This window comes from Oncorhynchus mykiss, chromosome 6 (assembly GCF_013265735.2).
Source record: "Oncorhynchus mykiss isolate Arlee chromosome 6, USDA_OmykA_1.1, whole genome shotgun sequence".
Taxonomy (NCBI): domain Eukaryota; kingdom Metazoa; phylum Chordata; class Actinopteri; order Salmoniformes; family Salmonidae; genus Oncorhynchus; species Oncorhynchus mykiss.
In genome coordinates this window covers 56,945,989-56,960,697 of record NC_048570.1, presented here as the reverse complement: position 1 = coordinate 56,960,697, position 14,709 = coordinate 56,945,989, and the positions used below count along the sequence as shown (strand labels likewise).

At 40.8% G+C, this 14,709-nt stretch overlaps 3 protein-coding genes across 41 annotated transcripts in view; 1 reads left to right on the top strand and 2 right to left on the bottom strand.

Moving 5' to 3' along the window:
• Nucleotides 1–542: 542 nt before the first annotated feature.
• Nucleotides 543–6,564, bottom strand: ndufs3 (NADH:ubiquinone oxidoreductase core subunit S3). The gene is made up of 7 exons (XM_021606942.2): nucleotides 6,407–6,564; nucleotides 4,687–4,743; nucleotides 4,323–4,420; nucleotides 3,821–3,970; nucleotides 3,499–3,624; nucleotides 1,152–1,271; nucleotides 543–819 (listed from the first exon to the last, which is right to left on the bottom strand). Exons 1-7 carry the CDS (start codon nucleotides 6,459–6,461, stop codon nucleotides 658–660), a joined length of 768 nt encoding a protein of 255 aa, XP_021462617.1. The 5' UTR covers nucleotides 6,462–6,564; the 3' UTR covers nucleotides 543–657.
• Nucleotides 6,565–9,286: 2,722 nt separating this feature from the next.
• On the bottom strand, nucleotides 9,287–14,344 carry ptpmt1 (protein tyrosine phosphatase mitochondrial 1). Of its 2 annotated transcripts, none has more exons than XM_021606939.2 (4): nucleotides 14,134–14,344; nucleotides 12,373–12,453; nucleotides 10,150–10,341; nucleotides 9,287–10,012 (listed from the first exon to the last, which is right to left on the bottom strand). In XM_021606939.2, the coding sequence occupies exons 1-4, from the start codon at nucleotides 14,134–14,136 to the stop codon at nucleotides 9,881–9,883; spliced, it is 408 nt and encodes a 135-aa protein (XP_021462614.1). In that variant the 5' UTR covers nucleotides 14,137–14,344; the 3' UTR covers nucleotides 9,287–9,880. The 2 variants fall into 2 exon arrangements, with proteins under 2 accessions (XP_021462614.1, XP_021462613.1); XM_021606938.2 differs by lacking the exon at nucleotides 14,134–14,344 and adding an exon at nucleotides 12,584–13,142.
• The window catches only part of LOC110526187 (CUGBP Elav-like family member 1), a 53,909-nt gene continuing 52,780 nt past the window's right edge, over nucleotides 13,581–14,709 (top strand). For 35 of the 38 annotated variants that reach the window (XM_021606936.2, XM_021606929.2, XM_036980513.1 and 32 more), the window contains exon 1: nucleotides 14,363–14,522. The gene's annotated coding sequence lies outside the window, so the exon portion shown is untranslated. Of the gene's footprint in view, nucleotides 13,730–14,344; nucleotides 14,523–14,709 lie in introns of those variants that run through there. The other 3 variants (XM_036980529.1, XM_021606930.2, XM_021606904.2) reach the window with 3 other exon arrangements.

Sequence of the window (14,709 nt, the reverse complement as noted above, 5' to 3'; positions counted from 1 at the left end):
GAGAGCTTATATCAGCATGATGCTAATCGACTCGAGACATAGATTGACATCAATAATATTCAAATATACAAATCAATTGGATCCAATAATAATATTTAAACACGTAAAGCATACGTGGTCTTGAATAGAAGTCTAAAAATGTCACAATATAACCTGCACCATGGTATCACACTTCTACGGATCTGCTTTTTAACATGCACACAGTGCCCTCTTTTGGTTTGTTATGGTAAGGCAGGTAAGGTCTGGGTTTCCATCCATGATTCTACTGTATCTTAGTCACTTCTGCTCTGACATCGCTCGTCCATATATACAGTCTTAATTTATTCCTACTTAGGTGTGTATGTGTGTAATTTGTTAGATATTATTGCACTGTCGGAGCTAGAAGCACAAGCATTTCACTACACCCGCAATAACATCTGCTCATCACGTGTGTGACCAAAAAAAAAATATGCTTGTACTAGTGCTATAGTTTAAACATACACCGTCAAAATGTAATCACTATTCAGCACATCCAGCTAATGAAAAAAATATCAACACAAACAAACGGTTTAGCTTTTGTTTTTATTTACATAAATACTTGAGTGGACTCAAGTGGGACATGAGTCCATCAACAGTACGGAAATATTAAATACGGGGATTTTATCTCTCGGTAGATGGTTACTTGTCAGCTGGCTTATCCCCAGCTGGTAGCTCAGGTGCCTTGGCCTCACGGTGGGCTGGGAACACCTCCCACGGACTGTTCAGGTCAAACTTACGAAACTCCTGTGAGAGCTCCACAGGCTCTGCCACCACGCGCTTCACCTCATCATCATAACGCACCTGAGATGTACCAGATGGACAGAATGAACAACATGGTAGATACCAGCGGAGGCTGATGAGGGGAGGACGTCTCATAATAATAGCTGGAACGGAGCGAATGGAAATGGCATCAAACCTACGGAATCCATACGTTTGATACCATTCCACTCATTCAGCCATTAGCACGAGCCCGTCCTCCCAAATTAAGGTGCCACCAACCTCTTGTGGTAGATACAATACTTTTGTATTGTGAAGTCGCATGTACAGATTTTAGGATAGGATTAGGTTATAATTTGGCCTTTAATGCATGTGCACGACATGGGACATTTCTCAGCATTCTTATCTGACCTTACCTCCACAAATCCTGACAGTGGGAAGTCCTTCCTAAACGGATGCCCCTCAAACCCATAATCTGTCAGAATACGTCTCAGGTCAGGGTGGTTGGCGAAGAAAACTCCATACATGTCCCACACCTAATAACACAAGCACAAAACATATACTTTCATAGTATTGGAAAGGGAGTGTTACCAAAAACCTAAGTTTACCAGTAAACTACCAGAATTTTGGTAACAGTCAAGTTTTTATTTTTGTGACTTCTAATGGCCTTTTAGGGTACTTCAGATTATCCAGGCGTCTGTAGTTCTCTGGCCCTGTGTGGCCTTATAACATGTTAAATAAAAAAAATTGAATGACAAAGCTGTAAAACATTATCCTAAATATTAACCATCAATTTAGTGAATATCATTGTTGTTTAATATATAGTTGAAGTCGGAAGTTTAAATACATTTAAACTCAGTTTCACAATTACTGACATTTAATCCTAGTAAATATTCCCCGTTTTAGGTCAGTTAGGATCACCACTCCCAGTGGGTCAGAAGTTTACATACACTCAATTAGTATTTTGGTAGCATTGCCTTTAAATTGTTTAACTTGGGTCAAACATTTCGGGTAGCCTTCCGCAAGCTTCCCACAATAATTTGGGTGAATTTTGGCCCTTTCCTCCTGACAGCTGGTGTAACAGTCAGGTTTGTAGGCCTCCTTGCTTGCACACGATTTTTCAGTTCTGCCCACAAATGTTCTATAGGATTGAGGTCAGAGCTTTGTGAAGGCCACTCCAATACCTTGACTTTGTTATTCTTAAGCCATTTTGCCACAACTTTGGAAGTATGCTTGGGGTCATTGTCCAGTTGGAAGACCCATTTGCGACCGAGCTTTAACTTCCTGACTGATGTCTTGAGATGTTGCTTCAATATATCCACATAATTTTCCTTCCTCATGATATCTTCTATTTTGTGAAGTGCACCAGTCCCTCCTGCTGGAAAGCACCCCCACAACATGATGCTGCCACCCCCGTGCTTCACGCTTGGGATGGTGTTCTTTGACTTGCAAGCCTCCCCCTTTAACTCCTAACATAACGATGATCATTATGGCCAAACAGTTACATTTTTGTTTCATCAGACCAGAGGACATTTCTCCAAAAAGTATGATGTTTGTCCCCATGTGAGGTTGCAAACCATAGTCTGGCTTTCTTATGGCGGTTTTGGAGCAGTGGCTTCTTCCTTGCTGAGCGGCCTTTCAGGTTATGTTGATTTAGGACTTGTTTTACTGTGGATACAGATACTTTTGTACCGGTTTCCTCCAGCATCTTCACAAGGTCCTTTGCTGTTGTTCTGGGATTGATTTGCACATTTCGCACCAAAGTACGTTCATTTCTAGGAGACAGAACACGTCTCCTTCCTGAGCGGTGTGACGGCTGCGTGGTCCCATGGTGTTTATACTTGCGTACTATTGTTTGTACAGATGAACGAGGTACCTTCAGGCATTTGTAAATTGCTCTCAAGGATGAACCGGACTTGTGGAGGTCTACAATTTCTATTCTGAGGTGTTGGCTGATTTCTTTTGATTTTCCCATGATGTCAACCAAAGAGGCACTGAGTTTGAAGGTAGGCCTTGAAATACATCCACAGGTACACCTCCAAATGACTCCAATGATGTCAATTAGCCTATCAGAAGCCTCTAAAGCCACGACATCATTTTCTGGAATTTTCAGGCACAGTCAACTTAGTGTATGTAAACTTCTGACCCACTGGAATTGTGGTACAGTGAATAATATGTGAAATAATCTGTCTGTAAACAATTGTTGGAAAAATGACTTGTGTCATGCACAAAGTAGATGTCCTAACCGACTTTCCAAAACTATAGTTTGTGAACAAGTGGCATGAATTATCCTTTATATCCCCCCTCCACACACACTTATTTTACTATGTCAATATGTCTTTGTTATTAATATTTTGTCGCCAAACTGGTGGCAGTTGTGAAAAAAGTCAATAATTGGAAAAGTTGCAGAGTTAAATTGAAAATAATGCCTTTGTTGATCATTAATTAGGATATTTTCTCTTGAACCATATGGTGTCTCCACTAGGAAATCTTGGAGAACATAGACAGATGTAAAAAATTTATCCTATATTAATATATATTTTTTTATGTATAAATGACCAAAGTCACAATAGATTGCCATAGATTACCTGTTAATTACCAGTAACTTTGGTAAATGACTTCTAGCTTGGCAAACCTATCCTTTCATTAGAATTTGCATTGTGGCAGGCAAAATATAAATTCTGAGCTGCCAACACAAAAATGTTACATTGAAATCTTAGAATCCTTCAAGTAAAGCATTCTTACGATGTAACGGTCACTTACCTCCCTCTCGTACCAGTTGGCTGCGTTGTGGACAGACACAGAGGAGTCTACTGGGGTGAGCTCGTCGGTGTAGGTCTTCAAACGGATCCGGGAGTTGTAGCGCAGGGAGAGCAGGTTGTACACAATCTATTCGCCAAAGAAAACAGACTTATGACATAAAAACGTCACCTCTGATTAGATCAGGGTTCATCAAAGTAATCTGGTTAAATTCTATGTTTGTGTCTGAACACACGTTCATAACCACAAAAATAACAAAGCACTGTCATGAAGAGAGAGGTATACTATTGGAACAACAGCCTGGGGGGTCTGGACGGAATAGTACCTCAAAGCGATTCTGGCGGGTGGGAATGTCAACTGCAGTAAGGTCAATCATGTTTCGGAACTGAGCGTTGCTGTGGTCTCTCAGAAAGGTCAACACAGGGATGACCCCGTCAGGATGGATCATCACCTCCAACTCATTGTAACATGTCACCTGAAGATATAACATGCATCCTTGTGAAGCTCATATGGCTTCAAAATGACATTCAATTAGCTATACCAAACAGCAAGCTTTTTAAGAAGGTAAATAAAGATTAAAATGACTTTAATGGTCAATTGTACACTAGGATTTGATACAAGACACCTTCCGGTTGCCAGCTTAATTCCCAAGTGTGGGCTCCTTTCTAACCTTATGTGTATGTTCCCCATGTTTGAGATGCACCATAAGCATTTTGGATTTACAGTACAGTTTCCCTTAAGGGTTGCTCAACATTGTATGATTGTGTGGTTGTCTGTGTTAAAGCTGAATATTCATTATAGCAGTTGGTGCAATTACATTATCTTACCTGGACTTGCTGCACATATTTAGGAAGCATTTCAGCCACATATTCTCCAAAAGCTGCAAGTTGGTTATGGGTGACCGCATCCTTGGGTCTAACAGTGGCTACACAGAGATAAGGCACATGAAATTGTTTTTTTTTTTTTAAAGGATGAGGCAATACAATTATTGTTGCACTCAATCATCTATTGTATTCAGTGTTGCAAAGATCACTGACTGCATTTAAAACTAAATGGTTAAAGAATTGTACTACATTGGGGATGGACTAGGACTTCGCGGGGTCAACATACTGAGGATGATTATCTACAATGTGCACCATAAAGACAAATGCCACAGGCTGGGTGAATTCTACTAGACACTGGTATACTCACGTTTTGTTTCAGTAGTCTCGGATCTCGCTTGCATGAGACATGGGCTTCGATTGGCAACTGTAACATATTACATAAAATAACATTACGTACTAAATGGCTAACTAACGTTAAAACGGGTTGGATTACCAGCATGGTCCTCTCCTCTGACTGCTCGTTAACTAGCGGCTAAGCGACTAACACTTTTACATTACTTGCCTCAGTTATGGCTACATAACACTGTCATAACAAGGATATAGCTAGCTAATAGATACACTGCATGACCAAAAGTTTCTGGACACCTGCTCGTCGAACATCTCATTCCAAAATAATAGGCATTAATATGAAATTGGTCTCCCATTTTCTGCTATAACAGCTTCCACTCTTCTGGGAAGGCTTTCCACAAGATGTTGGAACATTTCTGTGGGGACTTGCTTTCATTCTGCCACAAGAGCATTAGTGAGGTCGGCCATTGATGTTGGGCGATTGGGCATGGCTCGCAGCCAGCGTTCCAATTCAGCCCAAAGGTGTTCGATAGGGTTGAGGTCAGGGCACTGTGCAGACTGCCAGTCAAGTACTTCCACACCGATCTCGACAAACCATTTATTTATGGACCTCACTTTGGTCCCTTGGGCATTGTCATGCTGAAACAGGAAAGGACCTTCCCAAAGTTGTTGTCACAAAGTTGGGAGTACCGAATCGTCTAGAATGTCATTGTATGCTGTAGCGTTAACATTTCCCCTTCACTGGAATTAAGGGGCCTATCCTGAACCATGAAAAACAGCCCCAGACAATTATTCCTCCTCCACCAAACTTTACAGTTGGCACTATGCATTCGGGTAGGTAGTGTTCTCCTGGCATCCACCAAACCCAGATTCGTCTGTTGGACTGCCAGATGGTAAAGCGTGATTCATCACGCCAGAGAACGCGTTTCCACTATTCTAGAGTCCAATGGCGATGAGCTTTACACCACTCCAGTCAACGTTTGGCATTGCGCAAGGTGATCTTAGGCCAATTTCATTAAGCTCCAGACGAACAGTTATTGTGCTGACATTACCTCCAGAGGCAGTTGGACAGACAATTTTTACACACTAGAGCACTCAGTGTTCCAGTTATGTGAGCTTGTGTGGCCTTCCACTTCACGGCTGAGCCGTTGTTGCTCCTAGAAGTTTCCACTTCACAATAACAGCACTTCCATTTGACCAGAGCAGCTCTAACAGGGCAGACATTTGATGGACTGACAACAGTGCCACGTTGAAAGTCACTGAGCTCTTCAATAAGGCCATCCTACTGTCAATGTTTTTCTATGATGATTGCATCGCTGTGTGTTCGATTTGATACACCTGTCAGCATCAGCTGTGGCCGAAATAGCCAAATCCACAAATTTGAAGGGGTGTCCACATACCTTTGTATATATAGTGTATTATAAGCATACATGCCTGTTAGAGACAAGTTATAAATTGACATGGCAATGTGCGTTCCAGGTCGTCTGTTTAAGTCGTACAGCACAGATGATCAACATCTGACTTGCGTTTAGCAAGCCTCTAGATGCGCAGTGTGACAACTAAAATCCCGACCTGGAACATAACCACTGACTTGCTAGCCAATTTGACGGAAGGTCAAGTGAGAACTGTCTGACTACAGATAGCGCGATCTTAACAACAATATAAATGCGTTATCACGCGCATTAACTATAAATGAAGACAGCATGTTAGTGCACAGTTAATGCTCGAAATGTACTTACGATTCAAAGTCCTGCTAAAACCTCCGCGAACAAAACGCACTAACGATGCCGCCATGTTTTTTCAATGACGTTGGCAATGTTCTTCTTCTGTTTTTTTTATAATGCTGGGTAGTTTAAACGCACAGATAGAACGAGACAGATATTTCACCGGATGTAAATGTAAGGCATCCGCTTGACGTTTCCACTCGAAAATAGGCGAATGAAAGATAGCGGAAGCGGATGATGAAGTACATTCTGAATAAAATGGCGGTAGAATCAAGGAGAATTTGAGTATTGTCCAAAATAATGTTAAACGGACCAAGGTAGTGTACAGTGATGATAATGACCCTTCGTATCTAGTAGGAGTACGGTTTGTTAATGAGGAGCTGCTGAAAAGAGTACCGATTTTGAATAAACCATGAGTTATCCAAACTGGTGGAGAGTGCTGGGTAAAGTGAAGGATGTAAAGATCACGAGAGGCGGGCTTGTTTTGATTGTTTGTTCTGTGGAGCAGAAGGAACGTGTGTTGTGTCTTAACTGATTTAATACATTTGAAGTGTCGTGTGTGTTTCTTCTGAGCAGGCCACCTCTCAAGGAGGTTTTATCTGGCGTTTCGTGGGAAGTAGATTTTGAAGAGATTAAAAATATTCCTGGAGTGATTTGAAGCACGTCGGATGAATCGTGTGGTGAAAAGTGAAGTCTGTTCTTTTGTTTTTTTGATATGCAGTCTCTCCCTACTCAAGTGCCGTTATGGTATATTAACTACAGAGTCAGAGCATTTATCCCAAGACCAATGCAGTGTGATCATTGTAAAGGTTTTGGTCATGTTTCTTTATTTCACCTTTATTTAACCAGGTAGGCTAGTTGAGAACAAGTTCTCATTTACAACTGCAACCTGGCCAAGATAAAGCAAAGCAGTTTGACACATACAACAACACAGAGTTACACATGGAATAAACACACAATCAATAATACAGTAGAAAAAGTATATACATTGTGTGCAAATGAGGTAAGATAAGGGAGGTAAAGGCAATAAATAGGCCATGGTGGTGAGGTAATTACAATATACAAATTAAACACTGGAGTGATAGAAGATGAATGTGCAAGTAGAGATAATGGGGTGCAAAGGAGCAAGATAAAACAAAAACAGTAGTTGGATGGGCTATTTACAGGTCCAGTGATCTGTGAGCTGCTCTGACAGCTGGTGCTTAAAGCTAGTGAGGGAGATAGGAGTATCCAGCTTCAGTGATTTTTGCAGAGTGTAGCAAGTGTTTGCAGAAGGGAGAAGCCGAGATGTTCAAGTTGTGGAAATGATCATATGTGTTATAAAAGTGATGAATATGTGACGTTGCAATTGCGATGGGAACCATGAAGCCATGTCTTCCTGAATGCCACTCAAGGATGAAAGGGAATGAGGCGGCCAAAGTCAGGGTTGTACAGAGCATTTCATATGCAGCAGTTGTGACAAAGGGTTGAGGGTTTGAATGGTGCACCAGAAGAGTAGTGGATAGGCCTACACTTCAGAATGCATGGGTTGCCTTTCACCAGCAGATCCTGACATTTTAAAGGTTAAGAAGGTGGACTGTGTGGCATTTATAGCTATGGTAATTAATGACACTGCCAAGGTGGAGAGAAGGCCCGGAAAGATAAAAATCATAGTGATTGCAGCGAAGCAGTTCCCGGGGCTGAAATATTTGTCAGCAAAAGAATTACATGCAATATTGGCACAAGCCGTACCACCCTCTCAGGTCCTAGAGGCTGAGAAGGGAGATATGGAGAACTAAAAGGAAGTGGGAGTTTTGTTTGTTTTGGCAATGTAACTATTTATTAGGTTGGATTACGTTAGTTGTACTATTACGTATGTATTAATACAATTGTTTGGTTTTAAACCGTCCAGTTGGTGGCGGCAATACAACTTTTTGGGTGTAGCCCGCCATAATACTCACAGAAGAAGACGATCAAAAGTTTTTTTAAATCGCGTTTAGCAGCGCAAAGGCGAATTGAGTTATTGCATACGCGCATTTTAGAGTAGGCGTTCCCTAACGGAAAAATGCAGATGCGTGCTAGAACGCTAGCTCGTGCTTGGCTCTGCTCTCCTTGCCCACTATGAGTCATTTGTTCACATTGGAAATGACAGGCAATGGTCTATCTTGGTTTAATTACATAAATATTTGTTAAAAGGTTTTGCATCACCCCATCTAACTGTGATGAAGTAGAACCAACTGTTGATGGATCTTTGTTTTACCATTTACTTTTAATGCGAATTTCAGACAGGTAATTTAACACTGGATAGATCTCATCAGCTATCTGTTTCTGTACTATTTATAATCCAAAATGTATCTTGGCCTAGTTGAGTTGCCACTCTGTTCAGGCTCATTCAACTCCTTGCGGAATGTTAAGAGACCGATATCCAGGGCTGGTGTTGTCTGCAGTTGTGGCCAGTTAGATGTACTGCCAAATTCTCTAAAATGTTGGAGGCAGCTTATGGTAATTTCTCTATCTTGTAACAGCTCTGATGGACATTCCTGCAGTCAGCATGCCAATTGTATGCTCCCTTAACTTGAGACATCTGTGGCATTGTGTTGTGACAACTGTCCTCAGCACAAGGTGCACCTGTGTAATGATCACACAGTTTAGTCAGCTTTTTGATATGCCACAGGATTATCTTGGCAAAGGAGAAATGCTCACAAACAAGAATGTAAACCAATTTGTGCACACAATTTTATAGAAATAAGCTCTGTGCATATGGAACATTTCTGGGCTTTCATTTCAGCTCATGAAAAATGGAACCAATATTTTAAAAGTTGCATTTTATATTTTTGTTCTGCATAATTATATACTTTCCTGTGGATATTGTCTCACATTCCTACTGCCAAAAGGACCAACTGCACAGACAACCGCTAAAGTACGTTAACATATCACTTTATTCAACATGGTTTGTAGAGGTCGTGAGAGTAACCTTTCCTGATTCAAATGCTCATTTCAACCTGGGCTTTCCAGACAATTAGGCCCCGTGTTCACTCCGGTTATGTTTCAATGGATTAAGTTTCAATAGCTATCCTTTTATAATAATATAATTATTTTCCAATATGTTTTTACAACCCATATAGAATACTATCAAACGATCAGTGAAATTAGTACCAATGAAAATATCACAAATTTTCTTAACATAGAAATTGTAATCAAATGTCCTAATTAAGGAAGAAAAAAAATCTGTAGAAACATGCTTTTAAATACACCCCCTTCACCCACCTGTCAGTACTTTGATTGGGATAGCAATTTATTATACCCCATGTTCTGATGAGCTGTGATGACACTTGAATTATACAACATTTGAGAATTATTCAATATACACTTGATCCAGTTGAGTAACAAAACTATGTAAAAGAATGAGCTAAAGGTCAAAAATCCCTTCAAGCAGCATATTGTTCGTCTTGACAATGCTAAATTTACAGTTTCTGTATAAGTGCAATAAGTATGCTGGCAGCCTCACTCTTAAATGGAACCTCCGCCACAGACTTGCTGATGGTACCGCCGAAGCATCTCCAGCTGTGATGAACGAATTATTACATGTGGTCGGACAGAGGCCAACATCTGACATGCTTCCTCTGGACTCCAGCAGTGTATCTGTAAACAGACCAACAAACCGATGTACAAGTTAGGTAAATACAACTAATTCAGTACTAGTGATGATCAGGATAGCCAGCAGTGGCAATCGATGGATAGCAAAGACTGTCGTTTGCTGGCCAAAGCCCTCGGCTCACCCTTATGATGTATGCAGCAGCTAGTGTAGCACTGCGACAGCGTCCAGCCTTACAGTGGACATACACACTGGAGCCCTTTTCCCGGTGACTAAGTGCAAACTCCACTCCTCTGTGCAGGTTCTCTAGACTGGGCACACCGGTCAGGTCCACTGTGCTGAGTCGCAGCTGCTCCACCCCCTCGGCTTTCCACTCCTGTTTCAGAACAAACAAAGCCGTTTCTAATACAAATTCACATTTGCTATTATAAAACTCACAACAAACAATGTTTGACATACAGGACATTCCCCGGACCTTGCGTACAAGAGCACCACGAAGCTACTTTTTAAATTCGAGGTTCTGTATCTATTTGTGGCAATTAAACTACTGTACCAATTAGAGGTCGGCCGATTAATCGGAATGGCCGATTAATTAGGGCCGATTTCAAGTTTTCATAACAATTGGAAATCGGTATTTTTGGACACCGATTTTTTTCTTTCTTTAATCTTTATTTAACTAGGCAAGTCAGTTAAGAACACATTCTTATTTTCAATAACGGCCTTGGAATGGTGGGTTAACTGCCTCATTCAGGGGCAGAACGACAGATTTTTACCTTGTCAGCTCGGGGGATTCAATCTTGCAACCTTACAGTTAACTAGTCCAACGCTCTAACCACCTGAATACATTGCACTCCACGAGGAGACTGCCTGTTACGCGAATGCAGTAAGCCAAGGTAAGTTGCTAGCTAGCATTAAACTTCTTATAAAAAACAATCAATCATAATCACTAGTTAACTACATATGGTTGATGATATTACTAGTTTATCTAGCGTGTCCTGCGTTGCATATAATCGATGCGGTGTGTATTGTTGCTCCAATGTGTACCAAACCATAAACATCAATGCCTTTCTTAAAATCAATACGCAGAAGTATTTTAAACCTGCATATTTAGCTAAAAGAAATCCAGGTTAGCAGACAATATTAACCAGGTGAAATTGTGTCACTTCTCTTGCGTTCATTGCACGTAGAGTCAGTGTATATGCAACAGTTTGGGCCGCCTAATTTGCCAGAATTTTACGTAATTATGACATAACATTGAAGGTTGTGCAATGTAACAGGAATATTTAGACTTATGGATGCCACCCGTTAGAATACGGAACGGTTCCGTATTTCCCTGAAAGAATAAACGTCTTGTTTTCGAGATGATAGTTTCCGGATTCGACCATATTAATGACCAAAGGCTCGTATTTCTCTGTGTTATCATGTTATAACTAAGTCTATGATTTGATAGAGCAGTCTGACTGAGCGATGGTAGGCAGCAGCAGGCTCATAAGCATTCATTCAAACAGCACTTTCGTGCGTATAACAGCAGCTGTTTATGACTTCAAGCCTATCAACTCCCGAGATTAGGCTGGTGTAACCGATGTGAAATGGCTAGCTAGTTAGTGGGGTGCGCGCTAATAGCGTTTCAAACGTCACTCGCTCTGAGACTTGGAGTAGTTGTTCCCCTTGCTCTGCAAGGGCTGCAACTTTTGTGGAGCGATGGGAAACGCTGCTTCGAGGGTGGCTGTTGTCGATGTGTTCCTGGTACGAGCCCAGGTAGGAGCGAGGAGAGGGACGGAAGCTATACTGTTACACTGGCAATACTAAAGTGCCTATAAGAACATCCAATAGTCAAAGGTATATGAAATACAAATGGTATAGAGAGAAATTGTCCTATAATTCCTATAATAATTACACCCTAAAACTTCTTACCTGGGAATATTGAAGGAACCACCAGCTTTCATATGTTCTCATGTTCTGAGCAAGGAACTTAAACGTTAGCTTTCTTACATGATACACATTGCACTTTTACTTTCTTCAACACTTTTGTTTTTGCATTATTTAAACCAAATTGAACATGTTTCATTATTTATTTGAGGCTAAATTGATTTTATTGATGTATGATGTTAAGTTAAAATAAGTGTATATTCAGTATTGTTGTAATTGTCATTATTACAAATAAATTAAAATAAAACGTTTTTTCTGGTCCTCCAATAATCGGTATCGACGTTGAAAAATCATAATCTGTCGACCTCTAGTACCAATGGATAGAGAAGGGCCATCCCGCCTAGACAGGCTTGTGTCCTAACTGCTCTACCACACCTGAATCAGTTTATCAAGGTCCTGATGATGAGCAAATAATATTCCCCACCTCTCTCCAAGAGGACGGCCATTGAATTTCATAGGAAGTAAATCATCAGCTCACCTCAGCTGAGTTGCAGAAGTACTTTGTTTCATATTCCTCGTTCATGGTTATTACCCCCCTGACATTTTCTGTCTGCACCAGCTGGAAGTAGAAAATAATGTTGATGGCAATGTTTTTTCCCATTAGAAAATCAGTAGCTCGTGCATGCCAGCTACAAGTAGAAGACTGGACGAGTTCACAAAACCAAAAATAATTAGCTAGCTAACGTTACCTCATTAGTCATTGATTTGAAAGGCAGGGCTCCTAGAATGACAGTCTGATCCACGCGATTGAACCACCGTCTTGAGGATACTTTTTCCATGACAACATTATACGCTAATGTGGGATAAAACAGTACCCTTGCTAACGCCCCAGACATGATCACACCACAGCGTAGTCAGCACCTCTAATGTTAAGGCAAATTCCAAATCCGACATACATGCATGGCCCACCACAAACCAACAAGATCTAAATGAATGGGACGAAAACTTGTTGTTCTAAAGGTACTATTCAACCTAACAGGCTACTTCGCCTTGTGGCCCGGAGGACTTATTACACAGAGTAAATTGTTAGGTTGAAGAAAAATAACCAGATACGTTAATATATTTGCCATAGGATCGTTTCGAGAGTTTATATCTATCTACAAGCCATCAGACTGCTGAACACGTGAACTGGACTGACCACCTGCCCTGATTCCCCGCACGTTAGCACATATCACAACTGCTGCTACCAGACTCTTATTGTACCGTTGTCCCCAATACACGTGTAAATATTGTACTATAAATTGCCTTCCTGTATTATACTTATGCTAAAATGTTTATTCTATTCTACTGCCATTTACTTTGTTCGTATTCTTATTTTTTTACTATTTTGTATTGTTGAGAAGGAACCTGTAAGTAAGCATTTCGTTGGACGATGTATGCATATCCTCTAATAAAACTTGAAACACATACCCAGTGTCTGTGCTTTAGAGAAGTCAGGATGAGTGTCTCGTCTCTAACGCGAAGCTCCGATTCAAACTCTAGACAGATATGCAAGCGTTATGTAAAAATACGTTCGGTATTCACCAAATGTGGGGTTTCAATGAGCAACTATCTTCATTTACTCCCGTGACGGCCGGTATGTACCCCCAAAAAAGGATTGAAAAAATGTCTTACATGCATCAGGGGGAAAAAAACACTATAGGCACCTACAATGTATTGAGCTGTTGTAGACTTCCGACCTGTGCATGGCAATAAGGTTAGTGCTATCCGGGATCATTGGGATGTGAGTGAATAGGCATTCTTTCGATTGCGTGTACATTTATATTTAAACCTTTATTTGAATATCGGCCTCAATGGGACTAAATTAAGACAGTTGCTCAGCGACTCCATATCTGGTGAGTAAACACACGTATTTCGACATAACGATTGCAGAGCTGTCTAGTTTGAATCGGAGATTCCTGGGCCTTGGAGGGATGTCCTACACACTATCAACTTCTCTAAAAGCTGATACAAGGGCAGGATCAGCCAGCTGTCAAAACCTGAGAACTAGCAGCTGAAAAACATGACCATCTGTGTAATGCTTGTTTCAAACGGTGTTTTAAAACAGACTTTTCAGAATTCGTTTCACGTGCTGCCCAAAATATATTTTTTCCCTTGCACCTGATGAAGAGGCAGCTTACATCAAAATGCACTGATATATATTGAATGGCAACGCAATAACTTTGCAGGTGACCATCGAGCTATAAAATAACAGAATGACTACATGACATCCTCCCATGAGAAAGGATATAGAACTTACCATGTTTTGACAGAGGGGACACTTGTTATTCTAAATGGCACATTGGGTCTAAAGGCGCCCCGAAAACTCAAGAAAAATGGTTAAATATAACGCACATTTAGAAAAAGCTTTAAAGAAATATTTAGCTAACGTTGTTTGGTCCAACATTCACTCCAATTAAAAAAACATCCCCGACGGTCACACCCCCAATCCCCTGTTTCCGAGAGTTTGATGGTAAATGCAGGAAAGACCGCCATTTTGCAAGATAGAAGTACAAGTCTAAAAGTGAGCTGGACAAGAAAATAATCGAAACAATTATTAAACTACCAAACATACACCTAGCATAGTGATAACACACTGTGTTGGCTAAACACGTAGGTAGTCGCATTTAAAGTTAAGACATCACACAGGTAAGTAGGGTAAAAGTAAAATTATTCGCCAGCTAATTTATCTAGCTATCAAATAAATGTGTTATCCGACGCTAGATAGCGGCGCACATTCGGCTTGTTTATGGATCAGTCAGCTGGCTCAGCAAAGAGAGTCACAAACAACATGCGTCATTAAACTGCTTTCCAGAAAACTAGCTACCTGTTTGCT

Bases quoted from the DNA above. Each gene is read 5' to 3' on its own strand.
- ndufs3 (XM_021606942.2), bottom strand. From the start codon at position 6,461: ATGGCGGCATCGTTAGTGCGTTTTGTTCGCGGAGGTTTTAGCAGGACT. The intron at 3,625-3,820 runs GTACTATTCCGT...TTTGGCGAATAG, and splicing joins CCCGCCAGAATCGCTTTGAG to ATTGTGTACAACCTGCTCTC. The intron at 1,272-3,498 runs GTAAGTGACCGT...TTGTGTTATTAG, and splicing joins CCAACTGGTACGAGAGGGAG to GTGTGGGACATGTATGGAGT.
- ptpmt1 (XM_021606938.2), bottom strand. From the start codon at position 12,730: ATGTCTGGGGCGTTAGCAAGGGTACTGTTTTATCCCACATTAGCGTAT. The intron at 12,454-12,583 runs GTAACGTTAGCT...TTCTACTTCCAG, and splicing joins TCAAATCAATGACTAATGAG to CTGGTGCAGACAGAAAATGT. The intron at 10,342-12,372 runs GTGAGCTGATGA...GTTCTGAAACAG, and splicing joins ACTTCTGCAACTCAGCTGAG to GAGTGGAAAGCCGAGGGGGT.